This window comes from Xiphophorus couchianus, chromosome 6, assembly GCF_001444195.1.
Source record: "Xiphophorus couchianus chromosome 6, X_couchianus-1.0, whole genome shotgun sequence".
NCBI classification, from domain to species: domain Eukaryota; kingdom Metazoa; phylum Chordata; class Actinopteri; order Cyprinodontiformes; family Poeciliidae; genus Xiphophorus; species Xiphophorus couchianus.
The window spans coordinates 4480035-4491846 of NC_040233.1; the positions used below are offsets into that span (position 1 = coordinate 4480035).

Genomic DNA, 11812 nt, shown 5'->3' on the forward strand with positions numbered 1-11812 from the left:
TGATTTGCATAAACATGATTAGAAAATCATCCCAAATTCTGACTCGTGTGGCTCTACTGAGGGCTTATTTCAAAAAGGTGATAACCACAAACTTTCATGTCAGAGAGGAGAAAGGAAATGGCAGATCTTTTTATTTCATCCATCAGAAAATAATTAGCAGTTTGTCAGCAAAAAGAAAAGAAGCGCAGTGTACAAGGAAGACCGACGGAAAGCAACATGAACAGTTGAAAGGAGAAAAAATATGCACCGACTGCTTATTAAAGGTAAGAAATCTTTACAAACTTTACATGAGATGTCACATTCTGTCTAGTAGAAACAAAGTGTTGAGCAAAGCAGACTATGAAAATTGAAAAAATAAAATAAAATATGCAGAGATCTACATGATAATACAGGACATCACTGATGTCAGCTGCTTTTCACAAACAAACCTGTAGGGGGACAGACCCCTGGGTTTATTCAGCAGACTCAAACAGCTGTGGCAAAACAAACAGGGCTTTCTGCTGGGGGGGGGTTTTGGGGTGAGTCGCTCCTCAAACAGGAGAAACATACAATCAAAGTGCAACAACAGCCAGCTGGAGACAGCACCAGCATTTCCATCCAGTCCTCAACAACAAACGGATGGCTTGAACACCAAGAACCCATATCATTAGAGCTTTTAATTTTTGGTTAGAAAATATAAATATCTCGTGTAGAAAAATATCACAGATGATTTGTTTTATTTAAGTACAAATAGAAAAGAAAAAGAAAAGAGAATTCTTGGCAAAATTTTGACAGTCTCCAAAATAGGAGTGGAGAAGATGAGCAAAACGTGTCTTTTGGGATGTGGTGGAGCAGACGGGCTTTTCATCAACCTTTGGTCTTCCTAAAGTGAGTCTTTTAAGAGAATCTGTGCTCACAGCTCAACAGAGCTTCATCGTCTTTGTCCTCTGCTCCACTAAAGTCATTTATGGAGAAACTGAGGGGGGGGAAAAAAAACGAGAGAAAAACATCACCCCAAAAACGGTGTATTATTTAACGAACAACGGCAGTCCTGAAAGCCTTTTAGTCTTCGTGTGTTCTGGATGGATTGGCCTCGCTCTGGCTCAGAGGCTCTGTTTCAGTCCTGCATCTTTTGGCCGGTCTGTCCTGTGCCACGGCTGCCTCCACCACCGCCGCCGGTTTGTGGTCCAGCAGAAGCTCCAGAGAGCCGTTTCTGTCGTGGCTGGGCGCGCCGACTTGGCCGCAGCCGTTGGAGTTGTTGTCTGGAACTGAGAGGAGGGCCTCCGTATCTGGGTGAGACGGGCCGTTGGACTGGACACCCTCGACCTTCACTTGGGTCGAGTCGGGCAACTGAGATGGGTCCACCGGATGACCCGCGACACCTACAGAAGAAGAAGAAATTTGTTTTTCTTTTCCCCAACAATCTCAACTATATTTGGTAATTTCTAGTTAAAATACTTTTTTTAAAAATTGTGGTCATACTAAAAAAAAAAAAACACTTAGAACTTAAGATTGATTTTGCCCTTGTATAAAAGAGTCTGACTTGTTAATGTGGATAATATTGTTTGGACTGAAAAACAATGATACATAAATGAAATTCTAAAAATTGACGGTCAAGCTGAAACTTACTGAAACGCTTCGCTTGGTTTGGGTCTGAAAGCCGTGGTTTTTCCTCACCGTTCTGACTGCTGCTGTCTTCCCTCTCAGAGTGGCTGGCGCTGCTGCTGGACGTGGTGGGAGGAGGCGACGCCACCCTGCTGGACGTCACGCTCTCCGTCTCATCCAATAATCTGTCCATATAGTCTCTGAAACACACCAGCACATGGTCCTTACACACACCTGACTGACAGCAGAGAGGTTCCATATGAAATTATATACTATTTTAAGACATTTTCGTGTTACGGAGTCTTCCAAACATTTAAATGTTCATAATATTTTCTTACACTAAAACCACAAACGTTAATGTAGCATATCCCAGCAAATGTGGAAGCTTCTTAATATTTACATTTAAAACCGTAAAATTTCATTTTAAATACCAAAAGCAAAAGCTCTGAATCAGAAAATCTAAACATTTTTAGTTTGAACGGTCCCTCTGAAAACAGACTTACGTGACACCAGGGTGAAGGTTGTATTTCCTTTTTCCTAGTCTGGTTTGCTGTGCAAAGAAATCATAACGCTCAGATTTCTTCCACATGTAATAAAAGGCCACACATTCTCCTACAGACCTAGTTCTCACCTGAAAGATTTCAATCAGCAGAAATAATTATTGTTATAATCGTCCGAAGAGGTACAAATAAAACACAAGACATGATGAATTAGAAGCCTGAGAAATTTCAACATATCCACACAGAAGAAAATCGAAACTGTTTAAAGAAAAAAAAAACTACAGTTGTAAAAAAAAGGAAATGATGAATGATTAATTAGAAAACATGTCTCACCTTATTGGCCTGTATTAAATGAAAGTCTTTCCCATAAGCTCGTAGTCCTTGCTCAAAGTTTCTACATTCCTCTTCAGTCCAAACTGATATCTCCTCTGTTAAAGAGAGTCTGAGTGTTACATCTGAAAAGGAGCATTTTATCTCAAAGTGTTTTGGAATCAGACAGCAACAAAAAGCCAAGTGAGCATGCTGTTGAGATTGAGGGGCCAAAGGGGTGTGGCTTTCCACCAGCAGCATTCAGCTGAGCAATGTAAGAGGCGTGGCGGATTCCAGATTAATCGCGATTAATCGGTTATTGAGCAAATCGCCAGCTAGTTTAATAATCGTTAATTGGAGTATACAGACTCAAAGTAGGCAAGTTGCTGAAGAAGCAAACTGCCAGCGGTTATAGGCCTGACCTATAAAACTAAATATAAATCTGGGTCTGTCACCATAAATTGTGCTGAGCGATTAATCGTCTCAAAAATTATTGCGATAAACGATAATATTGTTTGAAGACCATTTTAAACTGATGTAACGGTGATGAGATAATGCAAGCACATCCTGCCAAAAATAGATGCACTTTATTTTCAAAGGAAATCTGGAACTGGTAAACAAAACAACCAAGAACAAAAATAAAATGCACTCTCAAGTCTCTGTCAACAAAAATGCACTTGATTAAAACTAAACATAAAATCAAAGTGGAAATAAAAACTACGTTCAACCAAAAGAGTACAGATTATGAAGTCTGTATGCCACATTGCCCTTTAATAATCATTAGATTTAGACAGAGAAGACAAGCACATCCGACTACCTGATGCAATAGTTCACTCCTTCCTTAGGCAAAGTTCAAACAACACGAGATTTTTTTTGTTTGCCCCGAATTTCCCCTTATGACAATCTTACGAATGTGTTACGTGTGTTATGACTGATCGGGTCCTGTCGGTAGAACATTGGGACCGCTCCGATCTAAATCAGGCATATTCAACATGTTGGATTGTCTCAGCCAGTTTATCACTGCAGCGTGTTGGTTTTCCCCGACTCGGAGCGAGAACGCAGCCTGTTGAAAGCCAATCAGAAAGCACGGATTCCCCCTCCAATTAGAACGAAATTGCTACCGCAGTCTTATCCAATGACTTTTCTTTTTGTTACATCTTTTATCACTCACAAACTACCGCTATCGCGTCCATGTCATCAGCTGTGTTTGTTCATTCTAAAGTCACGTGCGACATAGTGGGTTTCGACAGGATTTTCTGTCTGAAATCTGGATTGTCGGCGAGAGAAATCGGTTCTTGTGTGGTATGTTGATGGACACCACACGGCATGATTTTCTGCCGGTTAATGTGTGGCCTCTCAGGCTTTGAAAATGGGCCGACAGCTCTAAAATCGTGTAGTGTGAACTGGACATTACACTAAGGAAATGAGGAAGGTGGTGAGCACTGGAGTTGAGCCTTTTTTCATTCTGTTACATCAATAGAAAGAGAAAAGGGCCAGAAGAAACGATAAAGCCGATAAATTAAAATGAGGTCGATAACTTTCAATTATCGTGCGATTAATTGATTTCATTTTTATGGCGACAGGTCTATATAAATCCATAAACAAGTGGCTCACCTCGAGCTGCTTTTACATTAAACCTCAGTCTTCTTAGAGCTTCCTCTGTGTCAAAGTCACATTTCACCAGTTCATACAAAGCCTAGAGGAAACAGAATGAAATTCAAATCAATCACGTTAAAAAATAATTATCCGTCTGTGTGATTTAAACCAATCAGGCGAAGGCAGTAAGAGTAGCTGTGTTTCCATTGACCATATAGACACGTTGCATATCATGGTCTACATCTGGTAACTTCACACGTGCACAATGCTGGAGGGCAAAAAAAACAAAAAAGTGATTCTGCCGCGGTAGAACAATTCTGTTAGCAAAATGTAACCTGGAGATGAAGGTATTATTCGTTAGTAATTTTGTGCTGTGCACCACAGGAAATGGAAAAATAATGCAGAAAAAATACTGAAGAATAACTCAAAATTGCGCATGCTTTTGTTTTTTCTTGCTGCCTATGTTGGCTACAAAGACTCATCATGGCAACTGACAACAGTGTCCAGGATTTAATCACAAAAAACATGCAAACATTTCCCACACAAAGAACAGAACATTCAGTGTGATACAGTGTTGTGTTTTTAGGTTTGATGTCTATTTTGTGATTATTTACAACAGTAGCTAATCCACCACAGCGATAATGATCACAAGTAAACGGGTTATCTGTCAGAGTTCGTGTTTAAATCGCCTTTATTATTATTATTTTAACTTCACCAAAACCAGTGTTTCTCAATTCCGGTCCTCACGCCACCCCTGCCCTACATGTTTTAGGTGTTTCCCTTCTGGATCGAATGTGCGGGTGATCAACAGGTTTCTGCAGCACTTGATGGTCATGCAATCATTTGAATCAGCTGTTCTGTAATAGAAGCACATCTTCTATTTTTGTTACTGAGGACTGGAATCGAGACGCACTCACCAAAACACACCAAATTCCACAGCACATCTACATGTGAAGGTTGTCAAAGTCAAGCTAGCATAGCTGACCTACTCTCTCTCCTTCTCTCCCTTTTTTTTATTAAAGTTGTCTCCTGACCTTGTTATCTAGTTGTTGTGGTGTTGAGAATTAGGAGCAAAGCACCATCATGTGCACATTTAATATGTAGCGTGTTATGTTGACAACTTCTCAGCTAAAACCAACGACAGTAATAGTCAGCAAGCAGTGTTTAGCTGCAGCATAATTTAGTAATTTATTTCAAAAAATAAATTAGCTTAATATTAACATGCCCATTAGAAAAAAATCAACTAATTTTTCCGTAAAAGGTTTTGGCGCCAGGATGGTGTTTATTGGCTGTATCAAATTAGTTTATTTCACTGCAAAGGAAACACTTTTTTCGCATCACGAGTCACATATCTGTGCCACTGGCACAAACCACAAAGAAGACGACAGGAAATAGTTGGAGGATGATGTTTTTTAATGAAAAAAACATTAAAACGATGTTAATGTGTGAACAAAAGTATTTACATGTGATTTTGATTGAATTTTGTATTTAATGGAAACACCGCAATTCCGAATTTATTCTCCCCCCCGACATTAACAAAATATCAACAAAGGTTTGCGCACATTTGTAACGGAAACCAAGCTACTGATACCTGCTAATGCTAATGTTATGGCTGATGGGTGTCTATGAAGCTGTAGCTCTGTTGGCTTCACCTGTTCGTTGTCTTTGATGTGAGAACCCTCTGGGATTGCGTCCACTCCTTTCTCCTCTCCAGTTCGCCTCGATGCCTCCGACAAGAACTCGACAACTTTCCCCTCGGGAACGCAGTCGGGGTTCCACAACAACTGGTCGTCATTTTCATAAACTGCACGGCAGGTTGAAATCGATAAAAAAAAAAAGATTCGATGATGGACTTTATATCTACAGGAAGTTCAGTTAACACTCTCTTTCTCTGCATTGTAATGTTCACTATGGTTCATTTCACTCATCCGCTAAGCTTACCTTTCTCGTTTTCTTTATATTTACACAAACCAACAGGAGTCTCCGCCTGATACATAGAACCCACCATTATCTCCTGTTGGTACAAAAACATTGTTTTGAAAGTTAATACTGATTCTTCAAAGCTATCAGAACTAAATTGATAAATTCCAAGTTTTTCTTGTTCTGGTGGAACACAGATGTACACCACACCACGGAAGCAACATAAAATTGCTTGCCTACCTTCTTCCAGTCTTCAGAGGGAACATAGTCCTCATCTTCATCGGACTCCTCTTCTATGTCATGATTACCTAAGAGACGACATGATGCTTTTAAATTCAAACATAACCAGATAATGTCGCAAAAAACAGAAAGGCGGAATAGCTCGTACTTTCAAAGTACTTGAGTTTCTGAGGGCGAATGAGTTCTGCCGTGCCGAGTGACCGGACTGAGCGCGTGCGACCGTCAGCAGCGGTCTGAGAATCGCTGCCTTGTTCTGATGAAGTCTTAAAATCTTCACCCTAAAAAAAAAACAGCAACACTGGAATTACACTGAAAACTTCCTGCAGCAAATAACATGTCCTTAACCCAAGGGATGGATAATATGGACTTAAACTTTTATTACAATATTTTATGGTATGTATTGAGATAACAAATCTGACATATGTGAAATGTGACATTATATTTTTTTAATTTAAAACAAGGCTGCTTCAGAACTCCAGTCACGTTACATAAGACATAATTGTGAAGCGGTACACAATAATTCTTGATTAATTTCTTCATGCAAACAGTACAACAGTCCCGATCGCAATTCTACACCAACGAACACACTGCTTAGTGGTGTATGTATGAACTTAAAAACGCAAATGTTTTTAATATTTATGCATTTAACAAATTGGAATAACAGAGATACAACTAACTAATAATGAAAACAGCTAACGTGGACTCCTTCCTTGTATAGCAAAGAATTTCATCACTTTAAAATAGTTCAGACTATAAATGTGTATAAATATATAAATACTATATATATATACTAAAAATGTGTCGGACGATTCATTTTGAAAACAGTCATTTATCAGATAGAGCTTAAAAACAAAGAGTCAGTGGCTTGAACAAATACCTCCGTTTTCTTCAGCTCTCCAGTGCTTCTGCTGCTTTCATCAGGATCAAGGTCCTCTTCTTCATCCTCTTCCTCCTCATCCTCTTCCTCCGGTTCCTCATCTTCCTCCTCCTCTTCCTCTGCAGGCGATCTGCTCGCATAACCATAAAGATTCAGTAGCTCGTGTATGGGCATCTCCCCCTCCTGTAAAAAAAATAAAATGAGATATTAATAATAATACACGTGAGTTTTAAAAAGAACTACGTTGATGTAAAGGCCAAATGTTGGCACAGATATATTCATGGTTCATTCACAGTTTAAGGAGGCACCAAAATATTATATAGAAATAGTGTGTAAAATGTACTTTAAACAACAATTTCATTATTTTCACCCAGATATTCAACGTTTTGTAATGTCAGTAACGGAGTGTGTAGTGTACTATATATTAGCATTATAATTATGAATTCAATCCAATTCAAACATACTTTATTGATCCCAGAGTTAAATTAAAATGAATTAATAGTTAAAAAGTATTAATTACTTTTTAACTATTTTTTAACTAATATTTGATTGTAATCAAATATTACAATTAATTATTCAATACAAACATAACAGTGTTGTGCAGGCACTACAAACCAAAATGTAAAAATACAAAAGCAGTCATGTGTTTATAATTCTAATAATATTATAATTTTGTGTGTATGTATATATATATATATATATATATATATATTTTTAGGATTAATGTCCAAGATAAAACTAATCATACGCAGCTAAATTAATATGTGACATTATTGTGAACATGATTCTGGTCTTAATAACTCACCTGGTTGAATTTTGGTTAAATAAATGAATAAATACAGCATTTCTTTTACAATAATGATAACTAATAGAAACATAAAAGCCGAGCTTCACACCAACCCGTGCTAGGTCTTCGATCTCGTTGGAGTTGGTCTCGTCTGTTGCCTCCAGCATTTCCTCCTCCTCTAGGGTTCGCTCGTCGTCAAAGTCATGAACAAGCATGTCGGCTGACGGATCGAAATCGTGGTCGTCGGAACCTGCTGAGCCTCCTGCAAATGTTCAAGGAGGCAGACAATGTCAAATGGAAGCTAGTTCTCCTCACACAAATCTTTAAGTGTGGCACGGCACATCAGATTGGAAATAATAACATGGAAAATATACTTATATGTATCAATATCAATTGTAGTTATTTCAAGGAAAAGGATTTAAATGTTGCCATTCACTAAAGGCAAAACAGAGAAAGAAAAGATGAGCTACCTGGGCTCGAATTCCCGAGGGAGGGCTGAAAAACAGGGAAAGGCGGGTCAGAAATTTAGGACAAAAACAAGAAATACATCCAAATATCTGCAGGATTGGGAGTTAAACACAAAAAACACATGCAGAACAACTTTGTATCTCAACTAGGGCTGAAACGATTTCTTGAGCGATTCTAGTACCTCGGTTATTAAAATTTCTCAAGGAAAATTTATCTGCCTCGAAGCTTCGTTAAGTTTGTGACACGGTATTTAATGCACCGTGTTCCGGCCGGGTTATTACTTGTGTTGGGCAACTTTCTCACTTCCGCCTAAGTTGTTGGCGAAAGCAAAGTGTTAGTAGCATAACGTCCAGTTTTCAAGTTCGGTCTGGGAGGATTTCATTGATTGATGATAATGTCCGGGTCTTTGTCGTTTTTCGGGGGACCAATAAGCATCCTTAAAATGACTGGCGAGATGCCTGGAGAACGGCAGCTTTTCTCCTCCCGGAGCTGCTGCCAGAGCGAACAACGGGGAAGAGCGCTGCAGGTGTATTTATACAGGTGAGTGGGTAGACTGAACACTGCGGGCGGCTGTGCTTAGATGATTAACCTAAGTGTAGCTTTACGGATGAACCGGAATATTTATTTCATATCATCCCGGTCAAATGTGTGGCGTAGCACATCGTGACGGTACATAGCTGATAGATGCTTCTGTGTGTGACAAACAAAGGTGTCAAATCCCGTCACTAACATGAACACAACAGCTATAAATGTCTGGGCAACGTGAGAGTTCATCTATTAAATTGACTGAAGATGAATACAGAAATGACAAGCTGGAGTATTGACATTTTTATAAGTGTATTTGTGAGCCTGTCTCTTTATTATTAAATATAATTTCAGATTTTTGTACAACTTTTCTTCAGGTTAACTTAGAAAGCTATTATTGTTAGGTTAATTTTCTAAACTACAGAAAAGTTATTGTTAGGGAAGCTTAAATGTGAAAAATTGGACTGATGTTGATATCCGATAGTAACTCTGCTGATTTACCAGTGTTTTATTTTGTCTTTTTTTTTAATCCCCCCCAAAAATCGTATGAATAATCAACAGATTACTCGATTACAAAAATATTCGTTTACAACAGCCCTACTCTCAATTTTCAAAAGCACGCAGTAACAGAGATAAGCAATATATCCAACCACAGTCATCATGACAATTCCATTTAGGGATGCATCGCATGATTAAATAATCATTTTTTACTTAATCATTCGTAATGGATTATTATCCTGACGATGATTCGGATTAAAAAAAAAAAACTTGCACATTCTGCAGATTTTTTATTTAACCACTTAAGCCTTCTTAATACAATTAAATAATTCAGTTCCCTTTTTAAATAAGAAACTAAAAGTTTATGTAGGTATTTTTGTACAGTTTTGGCCTAATAAAGTTCTGCTTTCAGGGTGTTGTTCTTTCAGTAAATCACCTTTATTTGAAACTGTACACTCCAGTTAACAATTAATCAATTACTCAATTAGTTGACGATTATTTCAATAATCACGACCAATACAGAGAATCTTTTCAGCTCCATTTTCAATATGTGAACACATACCATTTCAGTTACCATGCATCAAAATTCGGCTTTCCAGTTCTTCAATGAAGTTTTAATGAACTACTAATCCCCTCAGGGAGGGAAAATGTATTTTCTACCTGTCATATGTTCATTTAGGCTGCTACCTGGAAAAGGAGCGAGGTTTCTGTGAGAGCATGTGTAGCCACGATAAATACATAAATGACTTAAAAATATAACAGCAAATCAGTGTTCTTTTATCAAATAATAGCTTAATAAAAAAGGTGCTATGTATTTCAGTTTAGGGGGATATAACTGAAATTTCTAATCGCTTTAATTTGTGGTATTTATTGTGTTGGCCATAAAAATAATTCAAAAAGAAGCATTGTGAAATTCATCATAAAACGTTTTGGCAATAAGCCCATAAAAATTGATGTCCTACAAATAAAACGTACTTGCTGTTTAAAATGCCACAGAACAACATTATAAAAGTACCATAAAATTGCACTTTAGAAAATATTAAATATTTATTTTATGTGAAGTTGCTACATAAAATCCATATCTTGTGATAGGGTGCACTTCTGTACTTTGTGGATTGAAAAAAGCTATCTTTTAAACAGAGTAAAGGAAATATGCTGTAGTTCATTTTAATCTATTTCACCAGATTTAAAAAAAATTGTGGACTTCTGCATATTCTGATTTATTAAATATGACTATTATATCATTATATAGTATTAGTCCAAAATTTAACCTTACCTTCTGTAATATGAAGCTCTAATGTTGTTCCTTGTCCTTCTATTAGTATTTGAAGTTCAGCAAAGGTTTATGATTTACTGAGTCATTTTTAAGAGCAATACTGTTTGTTCGGTTGTTTTCAAATAACAACTTAACAGTTACAGCCAGTTTGGTCATGTATCAGTTTATATGAGGCACGTAATTCTACGAATCTCTGGTTTTAAGCAGAGTCTAATGCAAAGTTCAGAAGTCTTTAAACAATTAGTCGAATATCATTGTTTTTGAGAGCTGAGTCTGCGGAACGAGTCTACGCTTCAGTCTTCAGCCAGCCGATAAACAAAGCCAAAAAGAGAGCTCAAATTACAGCAATGTGTTTTAAATTATCCAAATATCCCCCCTGGAAAACTCTAGTAGCAAGCATAGAGAGGCTACTCTGGCAGTGGGAGGTCCGTGGACTCCGAAAAAAAGCGCGCCTGACGCTAAACCCTAAAAGCTCCCTGCGACTCAATGAGACACTAAACAAAGGCTACTGTGACCGCTTCCTGCGAGGAAGATGTAGTGCTACCCAACACATGTCACTATAGACTGAATATCACAACTGCAATGGCGTTTATATTCCGGGTTAAACCACGGTTTGTTCTGACAGGACGCCGCTTTACTGGGTTCATTTTTCTCAACTCGCTAACTTCAATACAAGTTGTAAGCTAGTCATTTCTCCTTCATAGAAATCCGCTAAGGCGCCCAAATGTAGCTCGCTATTCACAGCCAGCGAATAAGAATGAGCTCGAGCGCACAGATAACTGCGAAACATCGGCAAAAGTCCAGTTAACAGCTGTTCACGCGAGGATGAATATCCTGACCAAACCGCGAAGTAACAAACAGCGCCGCTACCTTACAGTTCGTCGGGGCTAGCGCAGCTAATGCTAGCTAAATCCGAAGTTTATACAACATTATGGAGTCAAATAAATAACTGCTGTCGAGCAAGCCGGTGAGCTGCTGCTTCATTGTGTTTAAAACGGTCAAAACGCAAAGACTATATGCACATCCAGCAGAACAAACTATCACGTAATATGAAAGACATTTTTTTTTCTGACTATTTATTTCACTTTCTTACCTCCGCCATATTTGCGATCCTGCTGGGTGACGTCAGAGGTCACCGTCTGTACCCGGATGCGGAGCTCCGCCCACTTCCCTCCCCCCAATATCGAGAACCAAAATAAAAAAGGTAAAAAAAAAAAAAAAAAAGGAGAACG

The 11812-nt window shown here is 38.2% G+C and overlaps 1 protein-coding gene across 7 annotated transcripts; it reads right to left on the reverse strand.

The window, feature by feature from the left end:
• Positions 1-109: 109 nt before the first annotated feature.
• On the reverse strand, positions 110-11756 carry mier1b (mesoderm induction early response 1b, transcriptional regulator). Of its 7 annotated transcripts, none has more exons than XM_028020491.1 (13): positions 11674-11756; positions 8284-8308; positions 7927-8075; positions 7027-7209; positions 6298-6427; positions 6150-6217; positions 5931-6003; positions 5642-5793; positions 4008-4089; positions 2418-2539; positions 2088-2215; positions 1609-1784; positions 110-1361 (listed from the first exon to the last, which is right to left on the reverse strand). In XM_028020491.1, exons 1-13 carry the CDS (start codon positions 11680-11682, stop codon positions 1042-1044), a joined length of 1617 nt encoding a protein of 538 aa, XP_027876292.1. In that variant the 5' UTR covers positions 11683-11756; the 3' UTR covers positions 110-1041. The 7 variants fall into 7 exon arrangements, with proteins under 7 accessions (XP_027876292.1, XP_027876298.1, XP_027876299.1 ...); XM_028020497.1 differs by lacking the exon at positions 11674-11756 and adding an exon at positions 10581-11667; XM_028020498.1 differs by lacking the exon at positions 11674-11756 and having other exon boundaries at positions 2088-2134; positions 2418-2512.
• Positions 11757-11812: the final 56 nt, after the last annotated feature.